This window comes from Neovison vison, chromosome X, assembly GCF_020171115.1.
Source record: "Neovison vison isolate M4711 chromosome X, ASM_NN_V1, whole genome shotgun sequence".
Classification (NCBI taxonomy): Eukaryota; Metazoa; Chordata; class Mammalia; order Carnivora; family Mustelidae; genus Neogale; species Neogale vison.
In genome coordinates, this window is record NC_058105.1 from 71,614,900 (window position 1) to 71,633,997 (window position 19,098).

Sequence of the window (19,098 nt, forward strand, 5' to 3'; positions counted from 1 at the left end):
GGAACCCTAAAATGGAATATAAACAGTAACTGTGGGAACCAGTATCTTGCCTGGATACATTAAGCCTAAAGACAAAAGAACTGTACATAAATGTAATCTAGTTCATAAAAGTATTTCTCATAGGGGTATGGGCTAGCAATTCTGAAACTACTTTATGCGTATACTAGAACTGAACAAGTAAGTAAATAAAGAGATTGCAGCTGGTTTCTCACTGTTGGAAAAAGGAGTTATAAATAAGGGGAGGAGGAAGGCTAAAGTGAACTCTGTAGTGTTGGACAGGTATCACAGGTATTGGTATAAAACCATGGCTTTTAATGTATATACAGATGGATATAAAAATATACACATGAGCGTATGTGTGCATTACTAGGCATACAGATATTTCCTAGTTCTACCTGCTGAGAGGGACTCAGTGACACCCCAGTAACAACGAGCATACCTAGCACCCAGAGTGGGTTTCTAAGCAATATTTTCCAATAAAAAAATCAGGGCTTTCTTGAGATATGGTTGATTCCAGAACTGGGGCAAGGAAAATACAAGATGGGTGTGGACATCTCCTGGAAATGCTTAAAAACTAGAGGGTTGGGGAGCCCAGGTGGCTCAGTTGGTTGAGTTGCAGACTCTGGATTTCGGTTTGGGTTTGTTCTCAGGGTCCTGGAATAGAGCTCCACATGGGCCTCCGTGTTTGGCAGGGAGTCTGAGGATTCTCTCTCCCTCTCCACCTGCCCCTGTCCCCCACCACGCACACACTCACTCTCTCTTTCTCTCTAGAAAGGATGAACAAATCTTTAAAAAAAACACCAAAAAACTACTAGAGGGTATATTAAAGAAATACGAACCACCCTGAAGGAGCTCCTACTGGACAAAGCACGAACAATTTGAGCAATAAGACAAATAATGGTAGTACTGGGTGTTAACCCATAGAATAAAATGTGTCACATGTGTCTATATGGAAATAAATACATAAATAAATAAGAAGAAATAGCTCTTCTTCACAGTAGAATTCCAATTAACAAATTTCTGAGGCTAGAACCCATGTTCTTTCTATCACATCAGGTGGCCTCAAAGCTAACTAGCAAGTTTGACAAGATCCCTACCTTGATACTAAGTGCTGCCAGAAACTTGAGTATATCAGGGGAAAACAACCATCAGGGGAAATGGACTCTGCTAAAATGTACATTTAAAATTAATCTATGACTCTTACTTTATAGATCCAGGCAGTGTGCCTCCATGGGCTTGTAGCAATAAAACCTGTAGCTGTTGTACCTGGGAAAAGCAAAGAAAAATAGTCAGCTAATCACCGATCAAAAGCTACTTATCCCTTATCTGCTAAATTACTACAATTAGTTGTAGTGTAATTTTACTTGATACCTATGAAATCTAAGGCATACTTTTAGGCATCATGGAAAGCATCAGAGTTGATGATTCATTGACAAAAGTCCAAACAGCATTATATGAATGACTAGTACTTACAAGATGAGCTGTCCCTTTTATCTGAGCATATTAATGACTTTTTATTGAGCATCTATTTTTAAAAAACCAAACTCAGCACTGGGCTAGGTAACATGAGGGGAATGTGAGAAGAAACTCTTGTGTTTTATTCTCAAGTTTACAATGATAAGCCTACGGCTTGAAATGGTAAGAAACAATACAGGAGAGAGGATGCCAGTTTACGAGGTACAGTTAAGTACTTTAGGGTTCTGAGAAGAAGCAAGATAATGAAATTCCACAAGTGTCAAAAAGAAGCTTCCTGGGGTTGAATGTTAAACCAGAGTGTGTGAACAATGATCCTCTCCCATTCCCTCCTATGACGAATAGAGGAGCTGTTCTGCCTCCTGTGACCAATCTCATTGCTTATGCTTTGGATCCCAACTCTTCTTATCTCCTGATCAATCATACTTTGTTATCCCTTCTCTCTTCTATATCTTTGACTTCTCCATTTCTACAGGATCATTTCTATTAAGATTAAAACATGTTTGGGGTGCCTGGGTGGCTCAGCTGGTTAAGCATCTGCCTTCGGCTCAGGTCATGATCTCGGGGTCCTGGGATCAAGCCCCGTATTGGGTTCTTTACCCAGTGGGGGGAGTCTGCTTCTCCCTTTCCCTCTGTCCTTCCCCCCTGCTCATGCATGTGCACATGCTCTCTAATAAGTAAATAAAATCTAAACAAAAGAGATTAAAACGTGTTCAAGTCTCTCCCATCTTAAAACAAAGCAAAAGCACCCTTCTCAATCCCACTTCCTCTTTTGCCCTACTTTTCCCCTTCACAAAGTTTGAGAGAACAGTCTAAACTAATTGCGGCCATTTCCTTTTGTTCACCCCTTGCACTTGTTCCTCAGAATCCTCTAATCTGATTTCTGCCCATAGCATTCCACTGAAACATCTCTTGCTAAGGTCACCAATGATCTGCATATCACTATAACTTATGGGCATTTTTTGGTCTTCATTTTACTTCACTGTTAGCTAGCATGTGGCTTACCGGACACCATACTTTCCTGCCTTTCCTTTCTTCCAGCTGATCTTCTAAGGCTTTTCTTGGTTAATCTTTGTGCCAATTGTCCTTTAGATGATAAATCCTCGAAGTTCAATATCAGTGTCTTCTTGCTTTATATTATACTCTCTCCTTGAAGTCTCTCTGTCTAATGGTTTCAGTTATCATCTGAAAGTGGTGACTCCCAAATTTATCTCAAACACAAATCTTTCTGAATTTATAGCTTTATGTTCATCTACTTCATATTCCCACTTAGCTGTCTGCTATCCCGAAACCTGGTCCTTTTCTAGTGCATTCCGGGTCAGGGAACGTGCAGTTTCACATGCAGAAATCTGGGTGCCAAACCCTCATCCTCTTATCTAAGCCACTGGTCAATTCTTTCCATTACCACCACCACCACCCTAAGTCCAAGCCATCATTTATCTCTCATGTGGACCACTGAGTAACTTCTTAATGTCTTCTCGATGAATCTACTCTTGCTCCACTATAATTCATTTCTACACAGTAGCCAGACCATCATTTCAAAATGGAAATTGTCACTGTTACCCCCTGGCTTAACATCATTTTTAACATCATCCAGGCCTCTATCAGGTCTCTGCTTCTTCTCCAGTCTTTGTACTGGAATACACTTTCCTGGCTCCCTCTGCTCTAGCCACACCGGCATTCCTTCAGTTCTTCAAATGCACTATATGCCTTCCTAAATCAGGACCTTTTCAGACTTGGTATATGCCTGGCACTGCTCTAAGTGTTTTCTGTGTATTAATTCATCTAACCCTCACAAAAACCCTACGAGGCAGGTACAATTATTTCTATTCCTTTTTCAAAGATTTTATTTATTGATTTGACAGAGAGACACAGAGAGAGAGAGAAAGACAGAGAGCACAAGCAGGGGGAAATGGCGGAGGGAGAAGGAAAAGCAGGGAGCCTGATGTGGGGCTGGATCCCAGGACTCTGGGGTCTGACCTGAGCTGAAGGCAGATGCTTAACAAACTAAGCCACCCAGGCACCACAATTATTTCCATTTTATAGTTAGGGTAACTGAGGCACAGAGAACTTGGCCAGGGTACATAGCCAGTGAGTTATAAAGCCAGCATCCGAATGTGGGCAGTCTGCCTGCCGTGCAATGCTCTTAACCACTACACTTAGCCACAAATGCTTTTTCTTTTCTCTGGAAGCCTCTTCCTTCTTTTCTGCATAGATAAGTCCTAGTCAGTCCCTCAGATCTTAACTCCAACATTGCTACCTCAGGGAAGACTTCTCAGCTTCAATACATAACAGAAGACCCTGTTCTATAATGTCACACTACCCTAATAATAGCACACAATCTCATTTTAGAAAATGATATGTTGGTATGCTTATGTGTTTGGCATTTGCTTCTCCCACTTAAGCCTTAAGTTCCACGAAGGCAGAAACCATGTTTGCTTTGTTCAGCCACGTGCCCCAGCACAGTACCTGGCACATAGTAGCATTCAATATAGATTTATTGTTGGAACGAATGAACAAATAAATGACTAGGAAGAAGAGTGTTCTTGGCAATAATAATACACATGAAAGAAAATGGAGGGACAGAACTGAGTATGGTATTTCATAATTGAGATGATACTGTTAACAGGAAAATTACTTGTATTTTCTACAGTGACCCCTAGGACGGAGGGAGTTAGAGGAAGAGAAGGGAAGGGGAAGCTTTAGACTAACTAAATAGTAGCTCTTATCACCAAGGAGGAAGGCCAGAGATGGAGTAAGCACTACACAGTTGGGAAGCAGTGCACAGTGTGGGAAGAGTACTGTACCCTGGAAGGCAAGAAAACTTGACCCCTCTCCCAAGCCTGGATCAGTCCAACTAACTACCTCCCTTTTCATCTCCTCTACCAGAGTCACTGAGCTGTAACACAACCATTTGTATGGATACCACCACAGATGCATATGCCTTGCCTATTACCTCTTCCATTTCCACGATTTCAAGCCTCTGTGGCCTCTTCAATCCCTCTACCCTATTATCTGGTTGCTTGCTCTAAGATGACCTTGCCTCCTATACTGAGAAGGTAAATGTTGTCAGGCTGAAAATCCCTCAGTTCCCCCTTTTCTCTCTCTAAATTACCATCACTGTATTCTTTCTATCCTAACCTCTTTCCTTCCAGTCTTGGTGGCAGGTATCCTGTTGCTGGTCTAAAGCCAATCCCTCTTCATTTGTGCTCAGGATCTCAACTACTTAGAGATGATCCCTTAGCAACTAGTGCCTATTCTCAGTTTCACTCTCTTCCAACTGGTTCTTTCACTTGTTCAAGTCTCTTGCCTATTTTTAAAAACAAACAGACCTATAACCTTTGGCCCTTGACTACATACCTACTGTCTTCTTTCATCTTGCCTTCTCAAAAGAAGAGCCTACCAGCTTCTTCCACTTCCCTACCCAGCATTCACTGACTAGCCCACAACAATCTCCTCCTATCATTCCCCTGACCCTCTCTTCTCATTGAGGTCACCCTGTTGCTTAAACAACCAACCAACCAACCAACCAACCAACCACACTTTCCAGTCCTTATCTTTACATTTTATAAATTTTACTTTTGATGGTCCTCAAAACTTTCTTCCTTTGTCTCCCATGATATCACTGCTTTTCTTCCTACCTGTTGGCTCCTTCTCACTCTCTTTGTGTCTTCCCTCTTTTCCCCATTCCTTAAATACTGCTGTTTTCCCAGAGTTTTGTCTTTGGCCTTCTTTGGCCTCTTCTTGGCCATGCACCCATTCAGCAAATATTTACTGAGTACCCTGAATGCACCATGTACTCTTTGATCTCGTCCACTCTATACTTTCAGATTCCGTCTAAATGCTAATGACTCTCAAATCTGTTCAGACCTCTCTATGTTAAACCCAAATGGCCAGCTATGTTTGAACAACTGTACTCAGATGTCCCTCAAGCTCTTCAAATTCAAAATGCCCCAAACTGAATCTCATTGTTTCCATTTTCCCACCTCACTTTGTTTTCCCTCCTGTATGCCCTGACTCAATGATTGGTACTACCGTTTAAACAGCTGTCCAAGCAAGAAACCCAAGAAAAGCCTTGATTCTCCCTTCCATATCAAATGTTACTAAGCAAGCTCTAATGATTTTTCTTTCTAATTTGCACCCTTCTCTCTATATCTATGGCTATTGTCTTTAGTTCAGGCCATAGTTCTCACCTGGGTTATTATAATAGCCTACAGCAGATCTGTGGGGCATATGTTCCCAGACCCCGAGTGGCTAATAGCAAACTCTGTATGTACAGTGCTTTTTCCTATACTTATATACCTATGATAAAGTTTAATTTCAAAATGAGGCAAGTAAGAGATTGACAATAATAACTAACAATAAAATAGGCCAATTATAATGATATACTATAATAACAGTTATGTGACTGTGGTCCCCCACAAATGTCTTATCGAGATACTGTCCTTACCCTTTTTGTGATATAAGATGATAAAATATCTATGTGTTGAGTGTCTAAGTGGGGTGAATGACATAGGCATTGTGATGTAGCATTAGGCTACTATTAACTTTCTGACAATCTATGAGAAGGGAGAACCATCTGCATCCAGACCATGGTTAACCCACAGGTAACTGGAACTGTGGAAAGTGAAACCATGGATAAGGGGGTGGGTACTGGTATAATTTATTTTCTTACTTCTAGTCATACCCACTTCTAATCCACTTTCTTTGTGCTTGCTAGAGTGATCTCCCTAAAATACACATTTCACCAGGTCACCCACTTACTTAAAATCTTTCAGTGGCTACCTACAGCTTTCGGGTTAAATTCCAAATCCTCTATGAGGTCATATAAGGACTTTCATGATCTGATTCTTGCCCACCTCTCTTGCCTCATCTCTCACTGCTCACTTCTTTGTCAGCGAAATCTCTAATGCTACCCTCAAACCTTACATATGACAATAAACATGTCAATAGGAATTACTTTAAGATTTTCCCAAACTAACAGAATGCTTAGCTATCATCTCTAAACCTCTGGTAGAGAAGCTGAGAAACAAAAGATCCATCATTCCACTCACATAATTTTTTCCCAACAAATTTTAAGGCTCTTGTACCTGTTGCTTCAGATGATTAAGTTCAGCTGTTTGGGGATCAATATTAACAACAGGCTTATTCTTTATTTTTCTTGCTCTGTCAGCATAGCGAAGCGTATTTAATGTTTCTTCTAGATTGGAGTCAGCAGGACTCACACAGGCGATCATAAGAGTATGGCTGTTACCTCCCAGAGAATCTGAAAAAGAACAACAGGAGGAAATAAAATCAAACAAGTAGGATGTAAGCAAAGCTGACCATTTGGGTTGGTGGCTTCAAACTCAGAGCTCTTAAATCCTAAGGAAAAAATACTTAAGAATCTGCAAATTTCCTATTTGTATCGACAGAAAAATACTAAAATTTTTGATGTGTAAATGATTAGTTTAGAATCCTATTCCATGTGTCCCTCTTGGTAAGATTGTGATTTCAGCACTTAATCAATTTAAAATAACTGGGACCTGACCCGAGTAAGTTAGGAGCCACTATTAGAATTAAACATTCTTAGGATGCCCCCTCTAGGTAGGTTATAATTCTGCTTAACAGGCACTAATAAACAGTAATCAGATTCATTTTCAGGGAGAGAGGACTAAGCACAGTGGTCATTCTATAGATTTCTTGGCTCTCAAAGCCACAGATAAAGACATCTTTCCATTATCATAGACGCCTGCTTGCCAACAGGTCTATTTCAAAGCTCTTTATCAGTTAGACAGCTCTGTATGTGATAGTCCAAAAATCTGTTTACCTGTCCTGTCTTCACCTTCTCAGCACTATTATTCTGAGTCACTCTCTTATTTTGAGAAACTTTGGGCTTACCTTGAAGCAGTCGAGTCAACTTGGAATCTCTGTAGGGCACAAAGCCACCCTTTTTGTCATCTCCAAGAGCACTGATTACATTTCCCAAGCACAGGAGGCCTCGGTTAATATTAATACCTAATAGCAGGAAAGGAAATTTACATTGCTTGATAAAGTATCGAACATATACTTGCATAAAATATATACCTGCTTAAAATGAAAACCCTACAGAAATCTTACATCATCAATCTTAAGGAAACTTCTTGATCCTATTCACTTTTCTGAGGACAAAGGTCTAAATGTTGGATATGCACACTGAATTTGCTGGCACTTCTTGCCCTTTCCCATGGAAACAAAGTAGACACCCAGATAACTATCACCATGACAACAGCATTTGTATATTTACTTTTTACATCCATTATCACATTTAATCCTTAAATTAACATGGAGAAATTAGATGAACAGCTATTTTTTATTGTCATCTTGCTAAACTATTTTTACTATCATTCTCACCTTAGAGATAAAGAAACCAGCACAGAAGTTCACCGACTTGTCTAAGGTCAAACAGCTGGTGAGTTGTAGGCCTGACATTCCATTTCAGGATCTCACTTAAGTCCTATGCTCTTTCTATGACACCACACAGGAATACATGTTCTCTTGTTGCTTTTAAAAAGGGCAAAGATTCTTTTCCACTTCTTTAATTCCAAGGTTTGCTTTTTAAATCCTGTAATAATCTCTGAGGTCCTTCTAAAGCCTCTGATTTTCTCATGATTACATTTGTTGTGTAAAGGCTATATAGTATAGCGGTTAAGTGCATGGGCTTTTGACATCACATAGAGCTAGGTTCTAATCCTGGCTCTACCACTGACTACCTATACGATTTGGGTGAAGTTCTGCTCTAAAACAAGGCAAATCTATCTACCTCATTGGGTTGTAGTGGGGAATGAAATAAGATACTTGTACAGAGTTAAATGCTAAAGAAATGGGATCATTTTTGTTAAGGCTACTCTATCTTTTACTTGGTCATACTTTAGACTCCCCTATAACCAGAAACAATCAGATCTACAAGATCCTGAGCTCCAGAATTCCTGACTGCATCCTACAATCCTTTCATTTCTTTCATGAATCCTGTTCTTCACCCTTATTGAGAGCACCAATTTACTGACATCTTTTTTTAAAAAAAAAGATTTTATTTGACAGAGAGAGAGCGAGCACACAGGCACAAGCAAGGGGAAAGGTAGGCAGAGGGACAGGGAGAAGCAGGTCCCCCCAATGAGCAGGGAGCCTGATGCAGGGCTCCATCCCAGGACCTTGGGATCATGACATGAGTTGAAGGCAGATGCCCAATGGGCTGAGTCACCCAGGCATCCCTGACATTTTTTTTTTTGGACACTTTTAAAAAAAGATTTTATTTGAGAGAGAGAGAGAGAGAGAGTGCATGAGATAGAGCACAAGTGGGGGGAGAAGCAAAGGGAGAGGGAGAAGCAGACCCCTCACTGAGCAGGGAGCCTGAGGTGGGACTTGTTCCCAGGATCCGAGGATCACAACCTACCTGAGTCGAAGGTAGATGCTTAACCAACTGAGCTACCCAGGTGCACCCTGCCTCTTCTTTTCTCTCTTTCTTTCTTTCTAGGTTTTATTTCTTTATTTGAAAGAGAGAGAGACCACAAGTAGGCAGAGAGGCAAGCAGAGAGACAAGGGGAACTAGGCTCCCTGCTGAGCAGACAGACGATTTGGGGCTCGATCCCAGGACCCTGAGATCATGACCTGAGCCAAAGGCAGAGGCTTAACCCACTGAGACACCCAGGTGCCCCACCCTGCCACTTTGTAATACTCTCAGTAGATCATTCTCTCCTGGGCCTTAAACTCGACCCTGTGATTGATCATTTCAGTTAGGCGTTCCCAAATACTCACTAGACCCATGCCTTCTGCCTTCCCATCATGTTAATTCCCAGTCACAAGTTAAACTGACTGTGTGTGTCTGTGTATATGTACAAGCTTCTGTAGGCGGCAATGCTGAAGAAAATCACATAACCAAATGGACTTGATCCATTCATTATAAAACACTGCTATCTGACTTTAGCTGAACCTTTGGTCAATTGACAATCTTTTCTTTCTCATCCCTACTTTACCATGGCAACTATTCTAACCATTCATCATTTTCAAAACTGTAAATCTCCCTTCACTCTTAGTGGATGACTTCAACAAATACACTGTGGAGATCAAAGTTATCTACAAGGGAAGGTTTTCCCTTTCCTCATCTCATAGTCTTTTCTTTGCTGTTACTGATTCCTTCATCCCTCTCCTTGTTTCAGAGGAGTAAATAATTACCTTTATTTCCCCTTCAGCTCTGCTGGTTTGTCTCTGTTCCCTCCATTTTCTCTGGAACCCTGGACCCTTAGATCTTCTCCCTCTCTCTCAGATCTTCAACTTCTTTCCCTTCACGAATTCCTTCTTTTCAGTCTATATACGTGCTCAAATCACTCCATCTCAAACAAAAACAGTCCCCTCAAGCAACATTTCCTTTCTTTTCCCTTAATTGCTAACTGCAAGGGATACCATTTTTCAGGGCCATTTAGCCTATCCAGGATGTGAAGGAAAGTCTAGCAAGATTTACCAAAGCTGCTTGCCAAAACCTGTACTAATTCTTGTATTAGTTCACTCCTTTCTTTTCTATCCCCTTTGAGGCAAACAGAACACTGTGCCATCTTATTGGCTTATATCCCATCTGGGATGTAAAGGAGAGATGGGAAGGTTTTTCAAACCTGCTGAGCAAAACTTCCATCAATAGTTTCCTCCAAGAACAACAATAAAAAAAAATCTAGATGAACCCTGAGGAGACTCTATGGCAACTAGGATCTAACCAAGAATCATATGCTTTGGTATAAAGAGGCTTGTTGTTTTCTTCTTCAAATGAGAATTGGGGTTTTGGAGTAGAAAGGAGCAAGGGAAGTGAATCTCTAGAAAAAAACCATCACAAAACAGGATTTGATTTCCTGTTGTTAAGAGATTTTAAAATGACAAATACTTGACATGGATGGAGTATACTTCATAAAGACTGGGAAGCACACATTTGCAGAGATTTAAATTTCTGATCGAGGATGGTTATGGAGAAAAACGGCCAGATAGCATTATAAAATCAGAAGTTTTTCTCTCTGAGACTGAGAACAGATCAAACAAGGAGAGGATCAAGAACACTACTCAACATTTTTTGGTATTTATTTACTATGGCAACAAATCAGGAAAAGAGATTTTAACTTAAAAGGGAACTATGACTTGTATCATGGAGGCATGTTACAACAGGTTTCAGTGCTAGAATAAAAGTAACAAGGGAGGAGAACCAGGTAGGAGAGAAATGAAGTAGCTCCATATGAAGCAGCTCTCGAATGGGGATTAATTTTGCTTTTGAAGGAACATTTGGCAATATCTAGAGACATTTCGGTTGTCACAATTTGTGGGTGGCAGTGAGTGCTACTGGCATCTAGTGGGTAGAGGACAAGGATGACACTAAACATCCTCCAAGGCACCGGACAGCCTCTCAAATGATCTGATCTAAAATATCAATCTTGCCACAGCTGAGAAACTCTGCTCTATAGGTGAGGAAAGTATCTGCAAGCTTAAGGCAGGTAGCTGAGTAAGACAGGGTGGAAAACAGAAAGAGTATTATAGTATTGATACAGTCCACCTAGTTAGAAAGGGAAAGATTTGTTATTGCAATGGCTCACAAAACTCAGGAGTAAATCCTGAGAAGGGATAGAGTTACAGGGAATCTGATTAGGAGACAGAACCTTAGTTCAAACTCTGCCTCTGCCACCTACCAATATGTGTGATCTTGGACAAGCCCCTGAAACTTTCCTTTATTCGTGTAATAGGTGTACATCATACCTTACCTCATAGGACTATGATAAAAAATTAAATGTGATCTACAAAGTCCTACCTACACATAAGTTTTTATGAATAGGGTAGACAAACTTGGATGATTTGGATATCTACTCAGCTATGTGAGGCTGAAAGCAGAGCATCTGATCAATTCCTAATCTACTCTGATGACAATTTCCTCACTCAGAAGATAACTGTGAATGAATAAGGAAATGGCTGTTTTGGGCTTCAAGGTGACACACATGGAAGAACTGATTATGTAAATAAAAAGATGGGAATCTGTTGGTTGGGGACCAAGGGCTATGGTTATACATCAGTATGCTAGCTGTTAAGAAAACAGATCTCCAAAATTCAGGAAAAAAGACAGCTAACTTTCTGGGAACAGGACGTCTAAAAGGGAAAAAAGGACAGAAGGCTTTCCAAACACAAAACTGTAATTATCTAGTCACAAATTATTCCAATAAAAAAATCAACATAGCTTCATAGAAATCAACATGGCAAAGAAACTCATATACAAAAAGAACACAGAACATTATAGGAAGTTCTTTTCAGACACAGGAAAACTGACCACCAGCACTTCTCTCTTCTCCCTCTCCTAAAACACCAGTAAACAGAATTTTAATAGTACTCACCCACCAGATCACAGAACATAGGAGAGAAATATCAGTACACAGGAGGTTTCAACATATTTTTAGAGTATAGGTAGAGAAGTAGTAACTAACTTAGCAAGATAGAAGAAGCCTCAATCTAAAGAGTCTGCAGGGGGACGGTAATGGTCACAGTGATAATAACAGCTAAGTTTATATAGTGTTGACATAAGCCAGACACTATTCTAGGTACTATATACATACGAACTCATCCTCACAACAGTCCTATAAAGTATGATTGTCACTATATTGACATATATGAAAGTCGAGGCACAAAGAAGTTAGGGAAGTTACCCAAGGTCACACAGCTAATAAGCGGCAAGGTCAGGATTCAAATACACAGTCTGGCTCCAAAGCCCATGGTCCTAATCTCTATGGAAATGAGCTGATTTGGTCACTTAGCGGCAGCACCAGGTACATCAGAAAGAGGACAGACTTGAGGCTGAAAAGAGGGGCTGGGTAGAAAATGTGTATAAGGAACTCTGGAACTTTCTCCAGTCTCTGCCCCAGAGCCATGCAACTACTGTGCTCTGCATTCTCAATCATTTCCATTCTACTTAATGGGACTGTTTTTCTAATACCCAGCCATTAAATGTAGATCTTCTCTTGAAACTGTCTTGAGGTCTTTTCTCCCTATACAAACTCTCTTTAGGTTAATTTATATAGCCTAGAGTTCCAATAAAAACTATAATGAATGAGTTACAGATCTGCATCTCCAAACAAGACCTCTCTCCTGTGGCCCAAACCTATATTTTGGCCAGGTACCAAATAACCTCCAGTGGGCTGTGCCCACAGGCATTGCAAGAAATACACAACAAAACAGAATTCATCTTTCAGCGCCAAAACTTTTCACTTCCAGCACTGTCCTTTTTCATTTTTCTCGCCGTCTAACCAGTCATGCAACAAATGGCAAACCTGGGACTCTTCCTCATCTCACCCCACACACCTGAGTCCTTTTCATCAAATGCTTAGTGAATAGGTACAATGTTCTAGGCACTGTGCTTGTTATTAGAGATACAAAGATGACTAAGTCACAATCCCCGCTCTCAAGAAGTTCATAATCTAAAGGGGGAGATGGACACAAACAAAAACAACTGCAAACAGGTAGCATTAAAGGAAGAGACATGTATAGTGAAAATGGGTTCTCCTAAGAGGGAGTGGTAAACTTTACCGAGGAAGGTGAACGAAGGCTTTGGAAAAGATTTAAAAATTTGAGCTGAAATGTGAAGGATGACTAGAACAGTGCCAGTGGAAGAGAGTAGGATAGGAAAGAGGAACGTGAGGGCATTCCAGCAGAGGAAGTAGCTTATGTCAAAGCACATATTTGTGGGGCGCTTGGGTGGCTCAGCGGGTTAAGCCTCTGCCTTGGGCTCAGGTCATGATCTCAGGGTCCTGGGATCGAGCCCCGCGTTGGGCTCTCTGCTCAGCAGGGAGCCTGCTTCCTCCTCTCTCTCTGCCTGCCTCTCTGCCTACTTGTGATCTCTGTCTGTCAAATAAATAAGTAAAATCTTAAAAAAAAAGAGCACATATTTGTGAGGAACTACGGGTGGTTCATTGCCAATACAATGCACGGTAATGAGATGGGGAGTGACAAAAGAGGTCAGAGGACAGCTAGGGAGAGATCACAAGTGCACGACAGATAAGTCAGTCTCAGGTATTTATCCCGTAGGTCAGTGGTTTTCAAATGATGTTCCTTAGAACCTTAGGGATTCTGTAGGGAACCGCAGAGATGCTTCCGAGTTTCAACAACTGTAATTTGGGGTTTGTTTTTTAAGCTTTTTAATTGAGGTAAAATATGCATAATATGAAAGTTAACCATTTTTAAGTGTACGTACGGTTTGGTGGCACTCAGTACATTCACACCGTTGTGTAACCATTACCACTATTTACAAACATTTTAACTATTTTAAAAACTGTCCTAACAGCTCACTCCAAGGTGCTATATTTCAAATCTCAAGATACTGGAGTCTACTGACATATCATCTTGTGTGGTGAGGTTAGTGAAGTTTTCTGCAGTCTGTGAAAGCACCTGTATCATTTGTGCATACATTTGACTTTTTTTGCAAATGTGTATTTTCAGGTTGTGGCTTTGCACAGACTCTTTTCCTGGCCACATGCTTGCACATGGAAAATTGTGCAAGTTATCATACCACTGTACATGAGTTTGTCCTGAGACACCAGACAGAGGCAACTCATCCATTCACACACTCCTCACTGCGTCATAGTCAGTTATGTGGTACCAAATGGCTGTTAGCAATCTACACGTCCACTGGTGGTTGAATGAGTGCACAGAATTTGTTGTACACACACAATGGAATATTATCGAGCCACGAAAAAGAAGGAAATCCTGCCTTTTGCGACATGGATGAACTTTGAGAACATTATGCTAAGTGAAATAAGTCAGATGGAGAAAGACAAATGCTGTAGGTCCTCACTTATAAATAGAATCTTAAAAAGCTGAACACATAGAAAGAGAGTAGAATGGTGGCTGCCAGCAGCTGAGGGGTGGGAGAAATGCGGAGATGTTGGTTAAAGAATATAAACTTCCAGCTATTAGAGGAATCAGTTCTGGGGCTCTCATGTAAAGCATGATGACTGTAATTAACAGTACTATATTCTATACTTGATAGTTGTTAAGAGAGTAAATCTTTTTTTTAAAGATTTTAATTATTTGACAGAGATCACAAGTAGGCAGAGACACAGGCAGAGAGAGAGAGAGAGGAGGAAGCAGGCTCCCCACTGAGCAGAGAGCCCGATGTGGGTCTCAATCCCAGGACCCCGGGATCATAACCTGAGCCGAAAGCAGAGGCTTTAACCCATTGAGCCACCCAGGTGCCCCAAGAGAGTATATCTTAATTGTTGTCAACACACACACACACACACACACACACACACACATGGTAATTATATGAAGGAATAGAGGTATTAACTAAACTTATTGTGGTAATTATTTCACAATATATACATTTATCAAATCATCACATTGTATACTTTAAACTTACATATGTTATAGGTCAATAATACCTCAATAAAGCTGGAAGAAAAGATTAAATGAGATAATCTTATGAGATTATCTCATTTAATTTTATTTATTATTATTTATATTATAATAATATAATATATATTATTAATATTACATTACATATTAACATATTATTATATAATATATACTAATATATATTATATTATAATTATAAATAAATAATATTAATATAATAGAATATGATATAATAATATAATATATAATAATATTATTATTTTATGATTTTATTTATTATTATTAATTATTATCTCATTTATTATTATTAAATGAGAACTTAGTCAATGGCACTCAAAAAAAGTTTCAGTGCTTCTTGTAAACTTTGCAAATATCCTGTTAGGCATTTATAGTTATTACATAACATAAACTAGGAAAGATATTGCTAGTGACACAACTTTGGACTTAAATGTCTTATCATTTGAAACTCCTGGATCAGTTTAATAATTGAAGAGAATCCTGAGGTTGTAAAATGGGTTGTTAAAAGTGTTTCTAATTCACAACTATGTATCAATACGAATCAGGATGTTCTTGATAATGTGTCACCAAAACAAGCTATAGGAAAAATTAGAGCAAAACCTTAATTAAGATTCTGTCATCCAGAATCCCCATCATGTCATACACTAAGAATTAAGAATGTTCACTAGAGCTTAGTCTGTAATAGCAAAATTCTGGAGCCAAGCTAAATGTTCATCAGTAGGGGAATGGTATAATAAATACAATGGTATATCTATACAATACATAGACATGAGAAAGAATGTGGTAGAGATGTATAAGTTAACATGGAACAAACTCTAACATATATCATTCAGTGAAAAAAATAAAGGGTAGACTAGAATAGACAACCTTGTATGCCTCCATCTGTACAGAAAGAGAAAATATCTAGAAATGTGGATTGGGGGTGCCTGGGTAGCTCAGTCAGTTAAGTGTTTGCCTGTGGCTCAGGTCATGATTCTGGGGTCCTGGGATTGAGTCCCCCACATTCAGCTCCCTGCTCAGCAGAGAGGCTGCTTCTCCCTCGCCTTCAGCCTGCCTCTCTGCCTACTTGTGCTCTTTCCCAATCTCTCTGTCAAATAAATAAATAAAATCTTAAAAAAAAGAAATGTGGATTAGGGATTTGGGATGAGAGAAAAAAATTACTTTTCATTATACTGCATTTATAAAAAGCTTTTATTTCAAAATAATTATTCAGATTCACAGGAAGTTGCAAAGAAATGTATAGGAAGGTCTTGTGCCCCATTAACCCAGCCTCTCCAATGGTAACGTACTGCATAGCTATAGTTAACATTGGAAAGTTAGTGGCACAATCCTGAGCTTCTTCAGATTTTAGCAGTTTTTGCATGTACTCTACGTGTGTGTGCGTGTGTGTGTACATGTGTGGTTCTGTGCAATTTTATCACACGTGTAACTTCATATAGCCATCACCAAAAATCAAGATACAGAATAGTCCTATCACCACATGGCTCTCTTATGCTACCCTTCATAGGCACACCTACTCTTTTACCCCCCAATTCCCAATCCCTACCAACCATTAATCTGTTCTCCCCTATAATTTGGCTATTTCAAGAATGTTTTTTTAAAAGATTTTATTTATTTGAGATAGAGAGAGCAAGAGTGAGTGAGTGAGTGAGAGAGAGCACTAGTTGGGGGGAGCAGCAGAGGGACAGGCAGAAGCAGGCTCCGTGCTCACAGGGAGCCAAGGCAGGGCTTGGTCCCAGGAACCTTGGGATCACGACCTGAGCCAAAGGCAGATGCCTAACTGACGGAGCCACCCAGGTGTTGTCATTTCAAGAATGTTTAAATGGCATACATACGTTTGAGACTGGCCCCCTTTTCTTTCTGACTTAGCCTAATAATAATCCATCCAAGTTGTTGTCTGCATCAATTTCTTTCTACTGCTGAGGAGAATTACATGGCATGGATGCACCATATTTTCTTTAACCATTTGCCCGGTAATGGACATTTTGATCATTTCATTTTTGGTCATTACAAATAGAGCAGCTATGAACATTCATGTACAGATTTTTGTGTGAATTATATACTTTCTCCGGGATAAATGTCCAATAGTGCAATTGCTATATTGTTTGATAAGAACATATTTAGTTTTAGAAGAAACTGTTTTCTAGAGTGGCTGTACCTTTCTTACATTCCCGCCAGCAATGTATGAGAGATCTAATTTCTCCACATTCTTTTGGTATTGTCACAATATCAGCATTTGGTATTGTTACTATTTTTTCTTTTAGTTATTATGAGAGGTATGCAGCGATATCTCATTGTGGTTTTCATTTGTATTCCTTAATGACTAAGGATACCAAACATCTTTTCATGTGGTTATTTGCCATCTGTATGTCCTCTTTGATGAAATATCTGTTTGTGCCTTTTGCCCACTTTGTAGTTGGACTGTTTTTTACTATTGATTTTTCAGAGTTCTTCATATATTCTAGATACAAGTCCTTTGTTATACTGCATTTTTTAACATGGAAAATTTTATGATATACAAGCTATTATAAAGAAAGAAATTGTGATCGTAAACTAGCTATAATATTCTTATTGTTTGAAGATGGACTTATACAACGTTATAAATCTGAACTTACAAAATAAATTTATGTGAATATAAAACCTTTTCTCTGATTTATTTCAACCATTAGAATTTGTTGTAAGATTTCATTTAAAAAAGAGGTCTTTTGCTTTAAAGGGAAAGCAGACAAAAACATCTGCTGTAAATGGTGGAAACAAATGAAAGTGTTTTTTGGGGGGAGGGAGAAGAGGGGAAGAGGAAGAGAGAAAATGTTAAGCAGGGTCCATGCCCAGGGTGGAGCCTAACCTAGGGCTCCATCTCATAACCCCAAGATCATGGCCTGAGCTGAAATCAAGAGCTGGATGCTTAACCAACTGAGCCATCCAGGCCACCCCACAATTGAAAGGTTTTAAAGAGAGGGTATACGTGATGGAATTTGGATTTTATAATTACCACTTTGGTTGTCAGTTGGAAGGTTGATGTGGGAGTCACAAACTGGTGTTTAAGAAACCATTTAGCAGGTTATTTTAATAGTTGAAGTGAGAGATCTCTAAGGACTGGAACAAGGGAAAAGGAATAAGGGGGAAAGGAGTCAAAGGTATTTAAGACCTAAAAATGACACGACCAAGCAATCTTTCCAAAGTGGGAGATGAGAAAGAATGAATACAAGATGTGCTCACATTCTGGGAATAAGGCAGATACACATTCATCTGGCCAGCCAACAGTTACTGAGCACCAACTGTGCCAGGCACAGTGCTTGGCACAGGCAGCAGGAAAATAAGAACTGGTCTTTGTGATCAAAGAACTCAAAGTCTATTGGGAATAAAAAAACAAGTAATTACAAGGAAAAGGGAGGATGCAGTGAGACTTGGCAGGGTGGCAAGTGACTGGAAAGGGAAATAACCTTCTGTATCGTGATAAGGTTTTAGTTTGTAGGCTTTTGGGTAAACACCTTTGTCAAAATCCAGCTAACATATGCTTAAAATGTGTGCTTTTCATTACAAATTCCACATTAAAAAATATAAACAAATATTAAACCCCAGTTAATAACATGTAAGCTTGAGTATTTAGGACAAAGTGTACTGATGTGTGCAATTTGCTTTAAAATGCATCTAAAAAAGGGTATGGTTTAATGAGTGGCTAGATAGATAGGTAACAAAGAAAATATAGTAAATGTTAATGGTGGAATCCGGATGCTAAGTATAGGGCTGCTCCTGTAAAATCTTTTCACTTTGCTGTATCTTTGAAAAATTTCCTATGTTAAAATGTTAGGAAAAAACACTATGGAACACCAGCTGATGGACTGACCCATATTAGAGGTTTCATTATTGGACAACATCTGAATTATGAATTGAAATATTAGTAAGAATTGTCAGACTAAAAGGGAGCAAGAATTCAGGTATTCAGTCAGGACCAACTACGAGTCAGGCACTGTGCCGGGACCTAAGGATTTGAAGATGAATAAAACATCTTTTTACCTGGCTTGCTGTCCAGTCAGCCATTTTAAGAGATGATGGGATTTTCAGAGTTGGATTAGTGTTAGCGCAGGAAAGAGGTAAGCACTGGATGAAGGTGGTCAAAGAGAGTTTCAAGGAGATGAAACTGGAGCTGAGTACTGAAGGGCAAAACAAAATTAGCCATGTAAAAGCAGTAGAAAGGCATTTCCAGCAGAGGGAGCAGAATGT

The 19,098-nt window shown here is 39.6% G+C and overlaps 1 protein-coding gene across 3 annotated transcripts in view; it reads right to left on the minus strand.

Moving 5' to 3' along the window:
- KIF4A (kinesin family member 4A) overlaps positions 1-19,098 on the minus strand; it is a 122,107-nt gene that overhangs the window by 70,916 nt on the left and 32,093 nt on the right. For all 3 annotated transcript variants that reach the window (XM_044236094.1, XM_044236096.1, XM_044236095.1), the window contains 3 exons: positions 7,354-7,470; positions 6,564-6,739; positions 1,205-1,266 (listed from right to left, as the gene is read on the minus strand). In XM_044236094.1, the coding sequence (XP_044092029.1) occupies positions 1,205-1,266; positions 6,564-6,739; positions 7,354-7,470 (355 nt within the window). The remainder of the gene's footprint in view (positions 1-1,204; positions 1,267-6,563; positions 6,740-7,353; positions 7,471-19,098) is intronic.